Source organism: Mauremys reevesii, linkage group 9, assembly GCF_016161935.1.
Source record: "Mauremys reevesii isolate NIE-2019 linkage group 9, ASM1616193v1, whole genome shotgun sequence".
Classification (NCBI taxonomy): domain Eukaryota; kingdom Metazoa; phylum Chordata; order Testudines; family Geoemydidae; genus Mauremys; species Mauremys reevesii.
Genome location: NC_052631.1, coordinates 38,935,131 through 38,955,959, shown reverse-complemented (window position 1 = coordinate 38,955,959; position 20,829 = coordinate 38,935,131). Strand labels below are relative to the sequence as shown.

General features: G+C 40.2%; 1 protein-coding gene across 3 annotated transcripts in view; it reads right to left on the bottom strand.

The window, feature by feature from the left end:
• Positions 1-6,085: 6,085 nt before the first annotated feature.
• Positions 6,086-20,829, bottom strand: part of SLC25A36 (solute carrier family 25 member 36) — a 58,389-nt gene continuing 43,645 nt past the window's right edge. For all 3 annotated transcript variants that reach the window (XM_039488237.1, XM_039488235.1, XM_039488236.1), the window contains 3 exons: positions 14,051-14,117; positions 11,465-11,754; positions 6,086-10,635 (listed from right to left, as the gene is read on the bottom strand). In XM_039488237.1, coding sequence (XP_039344171.1) covers positions 10,442-10,635; positions 11,465-11,754; positions 14,051-14,117 — 551 coding nt within the window. In that variant the 3' untranslated portion in view covers positions 6,086-10,441. The remainder of the gene's footprint in view (positions 10,636-11,464; positions 11,755-14,050; positions 14,118-20,829) is intronic.

Genomic DNA, 20,829 nt, shown 5'->3' with positions numbered 1-20,829 from the left:
CAGTTCTTAGTGATTTCAGCTCTGATGATTTCACTGGTGGGGTGGTGGTGGTGAACTTCACTGCTCCTGCTTTCTCTTTCTCCACACCCGCTTTAAAGCTCAGCCCCTAGTCCAACTTATCAGTGATTTTTAGCAGTAGTGGTCACTGGGAAAAAACAAGGACACTCCAGTTGAGTATATTTCATTGGAGGTAGAAAATCACATAGCACTTGGACCCTTACACAAAATCCTAACCTCTAGACAGAAACATTTGTTTCCTCATTGTCTTTCACTTGGCATTGGCTCGCTACCCTATGGTTAGCAAATGAGGTATCAGCTATGGTGACTCTTCAGTTAGGCCATATGAAGTAGAGCTCTGCTTCCCTTTGGTCATATAGTAAGGATAAGGACATTTAATTAATGCTGCATTCAAGACTTAAATGAATTTTAACCCTAAAGAGCCAAAGTTGATTACCTTGGGGAAGTAGATTTGCCCATGCAAATAAAGTCTGTTCAGAAGGTGTTTTCCTCCAGTTCATCAATAGATGGCAGGAGAGTGATCATTCAGACCCTTGCCTTCTTGGCAACAAGGGCACAGGACCGACCCTTGGGGAACTCTGCTTGATACCGGCTGCCAACTAGACATGGAGCCATTGATCACTCATTGAGCCTGACGAACTAGCCAGTTTTCTATCCATCTTATAGTCCATTCATCCAGCCCATACTTCCTTAACTTGCCGACAAGAATACTGTGGGAGACCATATCAAAGGCTTTGCCAGAGTCAAGGAATAACATGTTCACTGCTTTCCCCTCATCCACAGAGCCAGTTATCTAGTCATAGAAGGCAATTAGATTAGTCAGGCATGACTTGCCCTTGGTGAATCCATGCTGACTGTTCCTGATCACTTTCCTCTCCTCTAAGTGTTTCAGAATTGATTCCTTGAGGACCTGCTCCATGATTTTTCCAGGGACTGAGGTAAGGCTTACTACTATTCCACCTGCAGCTGAGTTAGAAGGATTTGGCAATGGGTTTCTCAGTTACAATAGCTGAGGCTTTGGTAGCTATTCTTCTCTCTCATAACAAATGGTCAATATTTTTCTACTGATTCTAGTTTTTTTTTCATGGCAAGAAAAGCACTTCAAATCTTTGTTCATTGCGTTGCTGAATTAGTGAATAGCATTATCCCACACTACAAGCATAACTGCACAGTCATCTTTCACCATTTGCCTTCAACTGCTCTCTTAGGGAAATGAGTGAGTGATAATGGATCATTTTTGTTAATCAGTAATTTAAACTACATTCCCAAGCCTTTAAACATATCCGGTATCAATCAGAATGGAAGTCTGTTAAGTAATTTGTGAATTATGAAATCACTGTGAGGGCGTGCTAGTGTTACTAGTGGGAGAGAGAGAGAGAGTTTGTGTGTGTATTATATTTATATATATATATATATATATATAATATATATAGCTGGCACCTACAGTCTTTTATTGATACTTATTATTTCTGGAGTTGGGAAGAAAGAAGCATGCCAGGGAATGACAGATCAGCTGGTTTAACTTTAATAACTGTGGAAGTAGTTGAGCACAATTGTCATAAAAATTTACCAGCCACAGAAAAAAAAATCTACTTGACTGCCCTTAACGTATGATGATGATCATAAAGAAAAAATAATTATATTTTACTTGCATGTCAATAAAGATTACTGCTCATGGATGAGTAGAATTTTGCCAGGCTGTGTTAAAGAGAAACTGACAGGTTCAGAAAACATGGGCTATGTCCATAGGAAGAGGGGTGGGCTCGGGGATTTACAGGGAGGAGCATGGAAAGGGACAGTCACCCAAAAAGAGGGAATGTCATGTCCTCATGAATCCATGACTTTTCCACCAAAGCCCCTCACAGACAGGGAGAGGGGACCACTCTCCACAGCATATTCTTGACAATAGCACTGTGGGATTTCCCAAACAAATGATACGATCACAGCATTCACTTCCTATGGTTTTTCCCCATATGATGATTACTCTGGGGGAGAAACCAGGGGAAATGACTAGAGGGGGACTTTCAGGTAGTATGGTTTGTTCAGGAGCCTTGTTTCCCAAGAGGCACTATGGGGCAGGATCTCATGAGAATCTCCAATGAAATATGCAGGCCATGAAGGATCCATAGTTCTTTGGGTTAAACTGCTAGTGCAGTCCAAGCTGTGGCAAAACTCATGATGAATCAATAAGGAGAAAACTGTCTGAATACTCATTCAGAGTTTTTAACTCTCCTATGTGGGACTAATACACAGAGAATTATTTGACCCCATGTTATTTTAAATGTCCTTACTAATGTTAATATGACCTTAGATCAGATATTTATAAAAATCTAATTTACTTCTAGTCTCTATTGTTTTATATTTTGCATTTTTTCCATTAGGAAAAGCACAATACACTAGTCTGTTTTACTTTTGCTCATCTACTCAGGTTACTCAATTTCACTTTCAGGTTTTCCTGCTGTAGCAGAGATTGTCAAATATTAAAATGAAGATGACTTTTCAAGCTAAAGATTCAGTTTTCAAGATAAAGATCATGACTTGCCTAATCCTGCTTCAATATATCCTGCATCCTTGTTCAATGGAGAAGTTCCATTAGGTCACTATGAAAAAGACCAACTGAAAATAAACTCCTATCCATGTGATAGGTGTTGCTGTTCGGTCACATCTGAACATTTTGTACAGCTTCAATGCTGTTTATTTTTCTGAAGTGCCGGACTTCACCACTGAATCTCTCCTCTGTACCTGCATCCCTAATGCTCTCATCTTATCTGTTCACTTTGAACTACTTTCTGCCCCTCTGATATTGACTAGTCTCAATTATATCTATGATTCTGTCCTCTTGTGATGCAACCACTCTCCATTGACAGAAAACGTGTTTAAGGATAATGATGGTCTGAGTCAGCACAAATTAAGCTTTCTGGCAATAGTGTATAAAAAATGTTGACATTTAAAAGCGGTTTATTAAAATGATTCATCTCTTGCTGTCTGCACCAAGCATGCAGCCCTCATTGACAGCAGCAAAAGCAATCTTTTAGCAAAAAGTAACTGATAAAAAAATCAGGGTACCAAATTCAGGAACTTTCTTTTGTGAAAGTGACATATGAATTTAATTCATACCTGTAAGAAAGAAATAAGATATTAAAAAGAGAGATGTTTACACCTATCTAGGTCAAAAGTGTATTATTTTATGATATACACTTGAGTTCATATTAACACTGTAACCTCTATTTAGGTTTTAATAGGAGCACACTGAATATCTGCTCAGATTTTGTCCAGTGGTTGTTATACCATTGGTGTACATCTGCATGCAGTGGAGTTACCTGTGCACCCTCTCTTTGTTTCTTGGCCTTGCTTTGAGAAGAGTTTGGACCGATACAGAATTTCCATATTGAACTGTTATTTGCACAATAAGGCCTGGCAGGCCACCCCTCCCTGCCATAAAAATAATAATAATAAAAGTCATCCATGTGCAAGTTCTGGGGTGCACTGTTGGGTATTTGGCTGATCTTTGTTCTGGCACTCAGGCAGGGGCGGCTCTAGGAATTCCGCTGCCCCAAGCAGGGCGGCACGCCGCGGGGGGCGCTCTGGCGGTGGCCGGTCCCGCGGCTCCGGGGGACCTCTTGCAGACGTGCCTGCGGAGGGTCCGGTGGTCCCGCGGCTCTGGTGGACCTCCCGCAGGCAAGCCTGCGGATGCTCCACCGGAGCCGCGGGACCAGCGGACCCTCCGCAGTCATGCCTGCGGGAGGTCCGCCGGAGCCGCCTGCCACCCTCCCGGCAAAATGCCGCCCCAAGCGTGCGCTTGGCGCGCTGGGGTCTGGAGCCGGCCCTGCCCCCAGGACCACCAAGTTCTCAGTCCTCCAGCGGCATGGTTTTTTTTTTTTTTTTTTTTAAACTGCCTTCAAAATTGTGGCAGTTGTAGGAGGAGTCTGCCATATCCTCAAGAGCTGGTTTAATTTAAGGTGTGAGGGCATGACAACACTAGTGGATGGGACTTCTAGTCCAGGTAGCTCTTGACTGAGATTTCCTTGCAGAATTCCCTACTGGCATTAACACTAATTCAGTCTATTTAGCTACCTTTTAATAAAACCTAATCCGCACTGGTGCAGTCACTATTCTGCTGCTCTCCTGCCACGAAGATGTACTGGGGCTAATGCTTTGTGTGACCACTCCAGGGAAGATCGGGGCATAAAAAAGCACTTGGATTGTGCAGAGATCTGGCAGTTCCTGACAGAGGTCAAGAAGGAAGCATCCAAAATGAAATGCAAATCTTCAAGGCAAACTCAAAGAGATAAACAGGAATGAGTTGACCAGTGCCTGAACAGCCACCACGCACATGGCCTTTCAGTGCAATTGTCATTCCTAAGCACCTGAGTCACATTTGAGGATGGGTCTTAGGAGGTTCTTAACACAATGGGACATATTAGCTCTTTGAGAGTATTTGGATAAGCTGGTTGGTACTTTGACCAGATGCAGAAGACTTTGGAGCCCATTACTTTCATTTACTTGAAATCTATAGAGCACTTCATGTATTTGCACCTAGCCTCCCTAACCATAGGCTTTGGCATAGTTACACATGATACTACAGATAGGCTACATACTCTCCACCAGCAGTGATCAACGTTGGGACAGTGCTAATAACGACTTTGTTGTTACACCATTCCCTCTTCAACAACCCTTCCTTCCACTCCAGTATCTGAATTGCATCATTTGCTGCAGGGAAAGCAATGAAGCCTTGAGGTCAAGATATACCTGTGGAGGGACCTTCCCAGAAATGAGAGGCTGGGGAAAGCAGATCATGCCACAAAGCCCCTGTTTCCCCTTCCCTTCTGCATGTTGTCACTCATTTCTATTACCCCCTCCCTCTTCTGAACAGCATAGCAGAGGGCAGTATAGAGCCCTGTTACCAATAAACATTAATATACCATTGAACACAGTTTATTTTAAATGTGCTGTCAGCCTTATTACAAGTTTTTGGTATACATGGGGCTGGGGGTGGGGGTTAAAAGGCTCAGTCAAGCCAATTAAGCATCACTCCACATTGGCAAGTGGTGAAAAGCCCCAGAATGAACTCTGAAGAGGAAGTACACTCACTTCTACAACTCTTCAGGGAGTATAACATACTGGAATACTATAACATACTCTCTGACAGAGCTGGCTGGAGCATAGGGAGGGGAAAAGAGCCAAACCTGCACAATCATCTTTGCCTCTTTTGGGCTGTCTTGCACTCCAAGGGTCATGTGTAGGGAGCAGTTACTGTGCTTCATAATGGGTGACCCTTTCTATCCTGTGCAGCTAGGAAGCATCTGGACACAACCCGGCACTAAGTACGTTGTGCTGGGTTAATGTGATGGACTAAGCAAGAGAGAGATTTGCACCATCAGGTGTTGTAACTATACACTTGCTGCAGAAGTCAAGTTACAGACTCAGATTGAAAATATTTTAATATAACAAATTATCCACTTTACATTTCTATTAGTTCTAGGCTTTTGTAGTGTTCTACGTTATAGAACTGTAGAAGGTTGTATTGTAGCATTGCTGTGCATAAGCTATCTACTAGATAAACGATATAACAGCTTATATTGCTAAAGCACTCTCCTGTAGTACATATTATCCCGCAGGATCTATAGACTATAGACGGCACACATTGCACCAGGGAATTGCAGTCATGTGTGGTATGGAAAATTGTCTAAATGGACAGCCAACATGCTGCAAAACAGTGGAGGATGAGGAAATGTTGACCAAGGATTCCAGATCAAATGCTTGCTCTTCAAAAAGTGCAATAAAGAACTTTGAATGTCCATGTAGATTTAGACAAGAGCTCGGGTCTTATCTAAATCTCATCCAAAAGCCCCACTTAGGAGTAACTAGGCAGAACCCAGACATTTTCAGAGAGATCACAATTTAAATGCATTCAGCTATATTTATACTGACACATGATGAAAGGATTTGTGGGGATTTCCCAGCTAGTCTCTTATTTTTAACCTGAGCTCTTCAGCTAGGTATCAAGTCTCAGTTTTGTATTTATTTATTTATTTTAAATCTTGGTCCAACACCACAGACAGCCATCTTTGAATATAAGCACATCATTTTATTTTTTTAAGTTTAAAATAATCCAAACAAAAAAGTTAGCCATATAATATAAATACAGAGTAAATGCACATAGTTTACAGCCAACTACATGTATGCAAGAATAGCAGCAAACCTCACATGAGCGTTAAAGGATTCTCAGATGGTCATTTGTGAGTGTTTAGCTACAACTCCTACGGCATAATTATGTTCACATATGCAGGGTTTGCAGACTCTTAAATAGAACAATTGAAAACTTACATGACTTCAGTTTTTACAGAGAGAGAACTGTATTACAAAAAATTGGAACGTAATACATTTAACTAGCACACTTCAGTGTTTTGCTTGTTTCTAGAATAAAAAACACTTGGGAAGCAATATTTTTTAAAGTGTCTTCAATCTGAATTCTCTGCAAGTAATTTTTTTAAAATGCTACAATCTAAGGAATGTTTCAAATCTGACTATCAGGAGGCAAAAATAAAAACAGCAATAAAGCACAAACTGTCATTCTTGAACGTCTTTGAATAAAGAGTAAATATGTGGAGTGTCTCATATAATCGGAGAATTATATAGGTACAATGTCAATAGACCTATGGATTGGCTGATGTTTCAGTCATTCAGTATAAAGAAAAATAAAAACCCATCATAAATCACTAGAGTGATCCTACAAAGAACAACGTATGCTAACAAATCAAAGATTGGGAAAAAATAAACATAGATCTTGCAGTCAGTTTAAGATTAGGAAGAAGTTTCCGTTTGGTACACCAAAACTCACCTTGCTTTGTAACATTTCACATTGCACGTTAGGATTTCTAAATCCACGATATTGATTGAGAGGGATATAAAATACAGACCTATCCACTGAAGACTTTGTCATGGCTTTCCAAGTTCCAGCCACAAAAATTTACAGTGATATGCCATTATTTTATAAATATTCTTGTTATATACTATACTATAGAAAGACTGAGAATTGTTTAAGACCAGATACAAGTTTAAGTGGAACATGGATCCACTTCTGCTGAGCATATCACACTATAGTGCCACCTTCTGGCTAAAGTGGACATCTGCAGGATTATACAATGATTCTTGACTCTTAACCAGGTGTTGAGTAAAGTCAAATAAAATATATCATATTTAAATAAGAATGGATGTTGGTTTATATATAAATTAGATGGATATGTAAAGTCATTCTCAAATGTTACCCTTTCCAGATAACTGAGATTTAACCTCTGTTAGACAGAAAATCATGGTGGTATAACTTAATGTAAAATTACATTAAAAGAATCAAGAGATGACGACCCATAACAACATCAAAGTACACTCCTCTTTCAACTTTGTAATAAATGTATAATTGAATGTTGCATCTGTTTGCCTCTGTATGTTTTCAAAATAGATAAGAAAACTATGTAAAGAATTTCAATATCTTTGGGAAATAATTCAGAGGTATCTTTGTACATTGTGGTAGCTTTATAAACAAAACAAAACACACAATTTGGTTTGTTTCTTTGTTACAGTAAAAGTTCACCCCTGAAGAAATTTAAAAGGTTTTGTCTTTGAAGGATTAAAACTCCATGAAGAATTGGAACAAGAGGTTGATTGTCTCTCTTCAGCCGATAACAAGGAGTGTAAAGCACAAAAGATAGAACTTTCTACTGAGATATCTTGCCTTTGGAAGCAAGATTCACTGCTTCTCCCTGCGAGGCATGCACGCACGCACAACCCTGTAGGGTAACAGATGCATGTGCACTGAAAGCAGACCGGATCTAGTCAGCCAAATTTATCCCTGGAATACACAGGTACAATTCCCAATGAAACTGTGGGAATTATATCCATTAACTCCAGGGATGAATTTGGGCCTATGCGCTTGCTAAATCTAAAATTCAGCTATAGCTGAACTGCCTGGATATCTCCTGAAGAGAAATATGTTTTTAATGTAACTCATTCCCCATAATTAGCTTCTGTAACATAGTTTTTACTTTATAACAACCACTTTTGGCTTTCACGTTCCTACGCTTAAACTTTTGCTGTTAGTTAAATGCTGGTGTCAGCAGCAAGATCTGAGGAGTCTGGCCACTAATGTTTGGAAGCAGGAAGGCTAGTTGTGAGTAATACAGCATTAGCAGATTTCCCATAGAGAGGTGACTGGGAAAACCTCTTAACTGAGGTATTTTTTTTTCCTTTTTAAATAATCTCCTTGTACTAATAAGAATACAAAGATTGCCAAGGTTAGTCTAAATATGCGCAACACAGGCTATACTGAGAACACTTCTAGTATTAAAAAACAGGTAAGAATACTCAGTTTCTACAGAAAGCACATCAATGCAGCCAAGCCCCTACTGAACGGGCATAGCAGTGGTGCTCTGTGCTCTACGGTGGCCCTGAAAGAGAGGCAGTTAATACGGAGTATTACTAACACCAAGGCTTGCAAGTCTATATTAAAAGATTTCTGCCATAGTATGATGGACACTACAATGCTCAAAGGAAAATAAAAACAAGACAAACTGGTTGTTCAGTATGCATCTAACTTTTATGTATAAAAGTCTCCAAAACTATCTGAACATTGATCCTAGCGATCTACTGCAAACAATGTCTTTTTCTGCATAGGTGTTTGGAAATCAAGCCATACACTTAGCTTCAAAAGAATCTGTGTGCGTCAAACACTGTTTCTAACTGCACATGACTATATTTAAAATCTTAAACGGGAGAAAAATCACAAGCCAAAAAAGGCCACAAAGTGCATAAGGAGTCATTTGTAAGATAAAGCCATTGCACGCAAACATACAGTTTAATGTATACTGAAGTACCACACTGGAGGAGTTAATTGCACTGCTTTGTTATACCAGTGTAGTGGCATTTATAGATAGAAAGCTACTGCCACGAAAATCACTGTGAACATCTCATCCGAAGGGCAGCAGATTTAATCTTGGAAGTATTCAAGGTCTACGTGTGAGTTTGAAAAGCTACACAGAGCGTGAAACTTATTTCTCATACTCTGGATCTGGAAAACTTGCTAAGTTATGGCAGAACAAGTAACCGAACTAGCTAAGATATGCTGTCAAACATAATGCATTATTCTGTAACTAGTATTACAAAACATCAATTAAAAATCAATGCCTGAATATTCAGATAACTGAAAGAGCAGAGTTATATGGTTATCTGCAGTTCTGCACCCAACTTTAGGTTGAAAAACAAGGGATACAGCAACTTTTAAGGGGAATGTTTAAACAAAATATTCTCAATTACCATCTTCACCATCATCCTGCAAGTGGCTGGGGTTTCCCTGAAAATGATCTACAGCAACTCCCAATTTGTTACTACACAGGAATTTAATCTATGTGCTTTCCTATAGCTTTACACATGGTGAAGTATGTGCCCTCCTCCTTTAATCCAGGAGAAGTGTTGGTACTCTAGTCACTAGCTTGCATAAAACTATGTTTGACTGAACATTATATATCCTGCATCATGTACAGCAGGTTCACTTGTTAGAATTTAACACTTCATTAAGACTCCTTAAAGACTGTTCTGCACTTCCAGTGTTAGTAGTGTGGGTCACATTACAGATCAGGTGAGGAGACTCCATGATCTATTTTAACAGTACATCTTATGGTCTTCCTTAAATTCTAAAAGGGAGCAGAGATCTATGATAATGAATGCAAGAGGACTCAGTATGGGAATGCTTGGATTTCCAGTTCTGCTAAGAGACCGGTATCCCGCAAAGTTAAGCAATGAGAGCTTCTCACATAACTTTGAACTGTATTGTCGCTACAAAAGGTGAGATTGAAATACATTCTATTTTAGGTCCCTGTGCCACATTCCTTGAGACAGTATCACGGAAGTTGCATGCTGCGACTACTACCTCAGTCTCATCATTTGAGACTTCAGATGGAGTTAAATACAAGTTTCAGACATACAAAGTTATGAATCTATGCTTTCATCCTCCTCACCCTAAGAGGTTATTGTACATTGAAACAAAATGTATTGAAGACCAAACATTATGAGTGGAACAAGGCTATCCCTTGCAATCAAATACAATATATAACCCCCTCCCTCCAAATCACTGAAGCTCATGGTTTTGCATCATGTAAATTAAACACATGGCGAGAAAATAGCAATTTTGAAGTACGATGTGTTTAAAGGCATTCCCCTGGGGGCAGCTCCTTTGTCACATGGTCACAAAAGAACCATACAATAAGGCAGCAAATTGCTCATGGTTGCCTATAATCAATCTTCTATTTCATCCATAGCTGCCTGTTCCTGATAGATAATTTTCTTCTGCCCACCACATTGGCACTGATATTTGGTGGTCCATTGCAATCTTTTGGTCTTCCACCTTCCTAGAGATAGCCTTGTAACTTTGCTATCCATTCATTAAGTAGACTACCACTTCATAGGTTGACATCATTATAGCTGTGTTTGGAATCTGTCTGATCAGATGTGTAGTTAGACCACGGTAGAGGGATCCATACCCTTCTTCTCGCACAAGCAAAGATAGTGTCTGGAAGAAAGCTCTGTATTTTGTTCCCTCTTCACGTAGTCTTGTTCGTACAACCTCTGTGTAAAGAAAGTAACACTTGGTTATTTTGGTCATCACATTGCAAAAAATGTAATGAAAAATTAATTAATTTAGCTGACAGATTAAGCAAGCATAAAACCCTCAACACCGTACACTCTTTAGATAGTAGGTAAAAGAGCCAACATGGCAATTACCGGGGTTGGGAATCTGGAAGAAAAAGACAAGCCACGTCCTTTTAAGAGCAAAATAACCTAAAAGTTTAGCTATTTCCAGATGCCCAGTTAATGAGGTGAAGTGATGGTGCTTTGAGTGGCCCAGGTCCAACAAACCACTTAAGCATGTGAGTAATCACACTTGTTTCACCTTCAAATTAAGCATATTCTTAAGTACATTGCTAGATTGAGACATAGTAAGCAGCATTACTGGGGAAAACTGAGCAAAAGAACAGCACAGTGAAAGATTGGAGGAGATCTTGCTGACATATCTCCCTAAACATTAAAAAGGAAAAGCAAGAGCTCTGTTGGTTACTTACTTGAAACTTACACAAATAATGAGCATAATATAGGGGTCCAAATGAAGCCATATTTCCCTGAACCTATATGGACTGGATTAGAGTAGTTCCCTGGTATAAATTAATGTTATTGTCCAAAGGGGTCAGACTAAATATCTGTTTAGAAATACTGTAGCCTCTGGTTGACTTGCTGAATCAGAACTTGGCCATGCCAATTTGCTAAATCGAACAGACAGAAGTGTAGCTAAAAGTACTCTTTTATTGGGACCCGATCCAGAGAATGATAGAAATCAAAAGGCTCCTGCTGACTGCTTTGGGCTTTGGCTCAGGATCTCAAGGAACACGCTTGCCCTTACCATGTGGATATGCTATAGATGTGGCACAGGTTTTGGAAGTGGCAGCAGCCATCATCATTCCAACAAAGTCTGAAGCTTCTTTTACAGATTCATCCTCACTGTCCATACTAGAAGCAGTCTTAAATTCCAATAGTTTTCGCTTAATACTCTCGTAAATAACAAAATGAATAACAGTTTCAGATATGCCTGCGTAGGAGGCCGACATTCCTCTGTAAAAGCCTTTAATTCCATCTGAATGATAGACTTTTCGGACACATTCGAAAGCACTCATTTGCTTTTCTCCACGATTCCTGAAAGAGAAGGAACATTTAACTGGTTCACAATAATCATTTTAAATGATTAATTACACAATGTTTTGCTATAAACATGAGTCCTTTGGAAATAGCTGGTAAAACAATGCAAAGGTGCTCCAATTCAAAAGTGTTTAAGAACATGCACAATTTCAGCACACAAGTTGTTTCATTGACTTCAGTATTACATGCTTAAGTACTCTGCTGAATCAGAACCAAAGGATGTACTGAACACTTAAAGGATTGTGGAGTCTCAGACAAATCTCCAGCCCTCCTCATCTTCAAGGTTCGAAAATAAAGCCTGCACCAGAGCCAATCAAGGTATATAAATGTGTGACCATTAGAAAGTTAAGACTAAGGAGCTGAAAGCCCTAGTTGCCTACAGTATGTTACTCATTACAGGACAATAGCTTAACGTTCAAAGGGAGTGAGCAAACAAACCACTGAACAGTAGTTCATTATATAAACTGATCCAATTAAGCCACAATTGAGGTCAAATAATTGTGCACATTGGGTCGAGCAGATTTTGTACCTGTAGGACACAAAAAGAAAGTTTTAGTCCTCAACATCCCCAACTTGCAAATGTAAGTTCAGCTGATCATTTATATTAGAAAATAAAACAATGTGTATGTGTATACACCACATGGATCAGTTAATAATGGATTAAATTTAATAAACTTGTTCCCACTTGCTGATGTTTCACAAGGTACAAGTGGAGAAAACACACTTAACATGGAGTTATACAGAATGAGCATGAATCCACAATTCACTGGCTACCTGCATCTCTTAAATAGATTCTACCACCAGAGGTCTCTTGTAGGATTGAGTAAATTATACAAAATAATGCAGGACATTGCCCTTTCACTACTGCTAGAGGCATTTGGGACTATATTTTGTTTTATGTTGCCCCAACGCCTTTCTGAATTAAGGCATATGAACTCTGGCCTATATAGAACAGTTCCTTACCTTACAGTAACTGTTATTCTTCCAAAGGTTTTGTCTGTGTGGCTCTCCACTTCAGGCGGCTAGCAACCAGGGCCCACATGCAAGGTAGAATTTAACTGCCACTAGCTAAAGACTTAATGTAAAATTGATGACCCAAATTTTGCTTCTGATCTGGAGGCCAGGTCAATGATGTTTAATAAAAACAAGAGGATTACTCCAGGTGGCTGCTTTGCATGTTTCAGATACAGGGATATTTCTGAAACATATAGAGGCTGCAGCCTGGGCTTTAGTGGAGCAAGTCTTGATGTTAGGAGGAAGGGGTGCTCCTGCCATTTGGTGTCAGACAAATACACTGTGTAATCCATTTAGATATGCTTGTCTTTTAACTACCTTGCTTACTGTCATAAAGAGATGAGGGTGTTGTCTAAGCGTACAGCTACACTAAAGCAAGGAGCCAGCATCCCAGCCTGGGCAGACAGACTAAAAATATCAGTGTGGACACTGCAGCATGGGTGGCAGCTTGGTCTAGCCACCCCAGCTTGGACATACCTCGGCCCAAGCCCGGAACCCCTCCTGCACCCCTCATCCCTGGTACCACCCTGGAGCCTGCACCCACAGCCCAGAGCCCATGCCCCCTTCCACTCCTCAACCCCCTGCCTCATCCTGGAGCCCCCTCCCATCTTCCGAACCCCGCGGCTCCACCTTCCAGCCCGGAGCCCCCTCCTGCACCCCAAGCCCCTTATCCCAGAGCCCACTCTCCTTTCCCCCTTCCCTCCCCCCACAACACACCCCAACTTCCTGCCCTAGCCTGGTGAAAATGAGGGAGGGGGGATGGAGTGAGCAGGGTGTGGCCTTGGGGAAGGGGTGGGGCAAGGTTGTAAAACAGTCAAAGTGGCTAGAGAGTGTCATATCAGATCAAGCCAAGTCTCTCCCAGCTGTTCTAAGTGGATATGGGGCAGGAAAGAGATACGTGTTATGTTCCAGCCTAACTAAATAATATAAAATAAGTCATCCTTTATCACAGTATCTATTGATGATATAAACCAGAATCCAGCCAATTTCAATTGAGCAGTCTGCTACAGAACCGCTTCTGGACCAGTGAAACCAATTTTTCCCTTTCATAAGCAAGCTCATGATACAAAAGATTAATAAAAAGAATACAAAACTATCTGCGTCAGGGATTCAATTAAGTAAGCAAACGTTTCATTAATCAGACTGAGATTATTTAAAGCACTGTTAGTTTTGGAAACAGTCAAAGAGTGCTAGCCACCAGAATACTGTAGCACCTCCAGGCAACATCATTACCACCATCCAATTGGTAAGCAATCCTAGTATAAAAAAGGTTCTTTACCTTGCATCAAGCTGTAATCGTGTCTTTATTAGCCAAATAGGATTGGTTGCTGTGATTGCAGTAAAACCTAAACAAATATTTAAAGAAAATTAGGTTTGATAATGTCGTGAAAAACAAAAACTTAGTTAAAAGTTAAATGTACACAATAAGGTACAGTCCATGAGAGGAAAAAAAAAACAAAAAACCTCAGACTATACTGATTTTTAAAAATGTTTCTATTGTAGGCCTCTACTGATATTTTTTTACTTTTACAAGTCCACAGAGCCAATAAACTCTCCCACCCCTTTTTAATTTTACACTGACATTTCATATGTTCAATTCTTAGCAAAAAAGGTTCTCCATATAAAAAAAATTCCCAATCGTACATATTTCTCTGCCAATCTATTTATACACATCCCTTTTTGTCACCTTTGAACAGCAAGATTAGCTAGCTAAACTGATATTAGTCAATTAATTTGGAAAAAAGTTTTTATTAAAACATATTGCAAATGTAACTGAAGTGAATTGAAATAGTATAAAAACATTCTCTGCAGACTTAATTTACTACCTGAAATACAATCTGAGTTTAAAAGCATGCAAACTGAATAATGTCTACTACGATGCAGCTAAAAGGCATAATATTACTGTATATTAAAGACCTTTTAATATTGACCTATAACGAATAGTTAAATTGGAGTTTATTAATAGTCCAATGTTTTATTTAGAATTCAAAAGCAAGGACTGTTGGTTGGCCCCAGGAATACTTGTACAAGCACACAAAGGTTAAAATTGTTTTAAAAAATGGATTGCATATCTACTACTAACTAGTCAGACAGCAACTATTTGGGTTTGCATTAGGGCTAATTCTAAAAGTTTTTGTTTTCTATCCACCCCCCCCCAAAAAAAACCAAAAAAAAAACAAAAAAAACGCTTCTCTTGCTCCTGCAAACCCAAGCAGAGTCAGAGGTAACTCTGGATAAATTTACTTTTGTAGTACCATACATGCACCATTAATCAGGTGACATGTCTGCAGGAGGGAACAGAGAAAGGGAAGAGCTGAACATTTGCCAAGCAGCAAAAGATGATTATGATACTTTGTGCTTCCTGAGTGACACACACTACTTGCATATCACTAAACAGTCTCCTGCCCACCTGCAGACTCAAGGGCCTGGGAAAGTGTCAAGTTCAGTGCATTTCTGATGCACACCTCAGCTATACAAAACAGGGCTTTGATACGTTTGTTTAAGAAGATCATTTACAATTACTCTTATTTAAGCAGACCTGCTTGCATACCAGTTACTTCTGTTCAATCACCATCTACGTTTACACTGAAAACTTGCACACAAATGACTGAAGTACTCAAAAACAGAAATGCCAAAGGATCTTAACTGTTTTAGAAAATTATTCTGGAGGTTTTTTTACATTTTTAAAATGGATTATTAAATACTAAGTTGAGATCTCAAATTACACTATAAAAATAACCTTAACTATCTATGCTTCTTAACAGCTAAGATCATTCAAATACCTCCGAAGATACAGCTGCAGTGCTGTGCCAAAGTTGTAGAAAACTAATAAACACAATTTAATCTCTCACTTAGAAGTCAATGTGTTTAAACAAACTCCTTCAATGCCCTCCCAATTAAAGATCTTCATATTAACTTGCATTTTGAAAGCTACTAGTGCATATACCTAAAACATAGATCATAAGAGTACTTTTATGAGGATAGTTTGATTTTCTGTTTAACTAAAAAAGTGCAAGTGCTTTGGGATTGCTGTATGCACAGTACTTTAAACCTGTGCAGGAAGTGTCAAATGTTATCGAAACAGAATGGTAGTATTTTACACCCAGTTTGCACATCTGTAAATAACTACACAATATAGAAGGCAATGGAGAATTAGACCCAGTTAGCTTTAGTGATGGGTCAGAATGTCCCTAAAAGGGCACGGTGTAAAATATCTGTAAAAAGAAAATCCCCTTAGAAACAACTCTTATTACAAGAGTATGCGCCTCTTATACCAATTTTACACAAGTGCAACTTCACAGATTTCACTGGAGTTACTCCTCATGCTAATGTAAGAAGTGGAGGGTAACCAATCCCGCCTGAGGTCCCTCCCTGATATTCTGTGATTCTATATATTCTTAATTTCTATAACACTATTTATTAATCACTAACAGAATTTGCTTATTCACTACCTTAAATCATAATCCTTCCACAAGAACATCACAATGGGTTGTGGTAGAAAGGAATTCATTTTAAGCCAAAGATTTTGATTTTTAAGATGGAGAAATAAAAGCAGGAGCACATCAACTTTCAGGAAAAAAAAATCTCTTTTCCAGAAAAATACTTTCAGTTAAAAGAAACACTAAACAGTAAAACACAGGGCCAAATTCTGCTCTTAGTTATGCCACTGTTCATCTGAAGCATCTGCACTAAAATAGGAGATATATATGAATGTGTAGGACCCTACCAAATTCATGGTTCATGTTAGTCAATTTCACCGCCACGAGGTCTTAAAATTCAGTTTATATCTGAAATTTCATGGTGGTGTAATCATGGGGGTCCTGATTCAAAAGGGGATTGTGGGGAGGTCCCAAAGCTGTTGTAGGGGGGTTGCAGGATTGCCATACTCACATCAGAGTTTCCTGCAGCTGGAGGAGGCTTCTGAAGGTGGAGGTAGGTCTCATCTACCCAGTGCTGCTGGGAGTGTCCCACCCAGGGGCTCCTAGCTGCCAGTGAGGGGCAGTGGTGGATTAACGTATAGGCCCATGGGGTCACGGACAATTTGAAAAATGGGTGCCACAACCCTGGCAGAAGCTGAAGCCCCAAGCTCGGGCAGCCCAGGACCCAGGCAGGAACCATGGGGGGCAGCAGCCCTGAGTTCAGGCACCCTGAGCCCCATCTGGAGCCACCAGGGGTTGGGTGCGGGGCAGGGAAGCCTGGAGCTCGGAGAGTGAAAGCCCCGAGTCCCAGCTGGATCCGTGGGGAATGGCAGCCCCCAGCCCAGGTCCCTGAGCCTGGGCAGGAACCTCAGTCATTACACCCCCAGCAGGAGCCACGGTGTTGTGGGCAGCCGCTCCAAGCCCAGGCACCCATAGCCTGGACAGGAAGAGGGGGCAGGCAGCCCCGAGCCAGGCAGGATCTGCAGGGGCTGGCAGCTCCCAGTCCAGGTCCTGAGCCTGGGCAGGAGCCGCAGCCACTACACCCTCAGCCCCAGCAGAAGCCACAGGTGGCAGGAGCAGCCTGGGCACCCAGAACCCCAGCAGGAGCCACACGGGGGATTGGGGTGGGGGAGCATGGAGGTGGTAGCGGGTGGAAGCCCCAGCGCTAGGATGCCTTGAGCCATAGCAGGAACCGCAGGAAGTGACAGCCCCAAACCCAGGCATCCCCAGCTCCAGCAAGAGCCGTGGGGGTTGGGGGTGGAGGGGTGTCAGCAGCCTGGAGCCCAGCTCTGGGGCTGCTGCAGTGCAGAAGTGTATCACCCTCACTTCTGTGCTGCCTGTGGAGGTGAGTCTGATCTCCCCCCATAACAGCCATGCAGGGGAAGGACAAGTCCTGTCCCTCCCCAGCCTGGCTGATTTCGGGGAGATCAGATTTCATGGGAAGGGCTTATTTCATGGTCCATGATCCGTTTTTCATAGTCATGAAATTGGTAGGGCCCTACTAATGTGAGAGCAGATTCTGGTCCAGTGACTCAGATTTATAACCTTTCACTTACACACTAAATTTTAAAATCAGACAGCAAGACAAAAAGGTATTTCACTTGCCCCTCGTATTTATTTATTCCTATTTAATTAAATACTTCTATAATAAAAAGGATATGCCTGTGTTACCACTAGATTGTATTTGTAATAATTATTTACTCCTCCTGTCCTATTGACCCAAGATGATCAATCTCACTGGGTTCAGGTAAAGTTCTTGGCCTCAGACCCATATGGAGGAGGTAGTGGAGATGGAGGTGCAACATCTGAGTAGGAGGGGCTGGAGTCACTGTACCTCCCCCTAGGGCAGAAGCAGGCATGGCCCTTGTTAGTCATTTGGAAAAGATGCAGTTTTATTCCACCCACTGCTGACCTCTGTCCATTGTCAATACATGCAGGCTGAGATGAGACAAAGCTAGGTCCCATCCTGCCTAGGAATGCCCATTCTAATGTTGTTGTATTTAACTTATGGGCTTTCCTATACTCATCACCACAGTATTAAAACACGTCAAATCATTAATTAACTTAGCCTTACAACAGCCCTGTGCGGTAAGGAAGCATTATTCCTATTTTAAAGAATGGGAAATTGAGGTACAGAGAGGTTTAAGGCCCAACCTTGCAATAATTGTCGGCGTCCAATTTGAGGTCTGATTTTCACAAGGTACTGAGGGTAAGGGGTACTTCTGAAAAATCAGACCCTGTGGGCCTCAAGTAAAGCACCCAAAAATGGAAGCATTCAAAATTAGTGAACACTTGATAATACAGGCCTAAATAATTTGTCTTATGTCACAAAGGAAACCTGTGGCAGAGCTTCTGTTAAGAACAAGACAGCTACAACTCCCTCTCTGTGCCAGAGTAAGGAAGGTGGGTAGGTGAGCGTGTTGTGTGCGACTCCCTAGGCCTAGTGTCCTCCATTCTCTCATGTGGCTTTTATTCTCAAAACCTAAACAGTATAAAAGGTTATAGTAGCAAAATTTTAACTGAGTGATTCATAAGTTAGCAGCAAGTGAATGTTGTTGCTTGATAAAATATCCTGTATTTTAGTTTTACGTTAGTTTTGTAAGAGAATACTAAATGGACAGATCAGAGGTGCTGATCAACATAACACTCTTAAATTTTGTTGCCTGCTGTCTAGTGCCTTTTGCAAATTATATCTGAATTTCAGATTGAAACAATTATTTAAGTTTCTCTCTGGAGCCAAACAATTTACCAAGAACTAAAAACAGGTAAGATCCCAGGTATTCCTATTCTGCATTATCTTTGAAAGTTTGGCTTTATCCATAAGACAATTGCAATTGACACAGATGCACGTGAATATGTAATGCTGGATTAAAAATCCATAGTAGTAAAATAAAACAAACCAACCAACCAAAAAAGAAAGAGGTAAAAGAGGAGGACGTCTTTGATACATTATGGCAACATAGGATATCAGCTGCAGCATTTTAAATGCAGCTATGAAATACTTTGAAAAATCAAATGCCCTGGCTATAGTCAACAAGGGACCTTTAATTAGCCAACATGGCTAAGTAAATCGCAGCTATCAGTGAAAGATATTTTCTACCTTTCCCTGAACTGCACTGAAAAAAAAAATTTACTTCTCTTTAACTCTGGAGTAGAGTTACGTTTTCGCACAGTGCACATAAATTGGAATTCAGATAACAAAAGTGCATTCCCCTTATTTTGTGTATTTAATAGATATTACAAACCCAAAGTGTGGTTCTTACACTAGAGGCTGCAAGAGACGCTCAGTTCAGTACTCACGAGGTTTAAGTTAGTCCATATTTCTGCAGGAAGTGACCTGCGGATGGGGAGCATGAGATGACACGATCTCACTCTTTTCACGGGAGAAATGTACAGTAAATGCCTAAAATAGACACAGGCTTTTCTGTATCATAACAACAAGCAGTGACCTCATTAGACACATGTGTACAAATTGAATCCCATTGGAAGGATTTGTGAATTAGTTAATGTGAGATCTAACTTTTTCAGGTTAAAAGTTTAGGGGAAAAAAAAAAGAGAAAAAAAAACCAGAACAGGCCACAGATATTAAAATATGTTTGTAAAATGCACTGAGTACTGAAATTTCTGCCATTTGCAGCAGTCCAAATTTACAGCTTGTAAATACTTACCTATAATCACATATTTAAAAAAAAGGGAAAAAAACAAAAAACAAAACAAAAATTCAGTTAAAAAATGCTAACCTTGTCACATAGGCCTGAGAAAACATAGTTAGATGTCTTTTGACATCAGGGCCAGGCTTCGAATTGCCAGAAGTCACCGACATCAATGGGTTAATGACCTACAAATATATTTATTTATTTGCTATTCATTCAGCAATATTTTGTCCATACTGCTTAGTTTAAATCACAAAACCAAAATGTTTCTCCTACTGTAGTCAATTAATATCCAATTGGACACAAAAATTTATTACAAACTGCATTTTGCTCCTGCATTCCAGGCTCAAACAAGGTTTACTGACTCTGTTCCTCAACTGTGCCAAGATTTGCAAGTGTACTCCATTTAAACTAACTTGTGGATCATTTTTAAATTAAAAATGCAAAACAGACCAACAGACAAAAACCAAGGAGGATTCTAGCCTCAGTTATGTCAACAGGGTTGCACAAGTGTAACCGAGAGCAGAATTTATATGGTGTGCTAAATCCTTAGGTACAACCTTGGAACAGAGAAGGAACTAACTTTGGAACTAACAAACATCTTTACAGACACAAAAATATCCTTATTTTGTTTCCATTAAGGAATGTTTTCTATACAGTCACAGTCTAAGTATGAAAACAAAAACCTCATGATCCACTGGATTGGAAAGAATGCAGTACAGTTGTATGTTATAAAAATCTTTGTTCATACAGAAGTGTAATATTTTAGGAATGAAAGTGATGTGAACTGTATGTTGGAAGCCTGTATACAGTAACAAGGAGGATCTCCCTGAAAGCCTAAACATGTGTCTATTTCCACTTGTATACTATTTCCATTACTAATAGAGGCCAGTGGCACAACTTATCTGCCACAGAATAAAAGTGACTGCAGTTGATTTCAGTGAGTTACTTGTATCTTGTAAAGGGAGAGTCAGGCCTAGGAATCA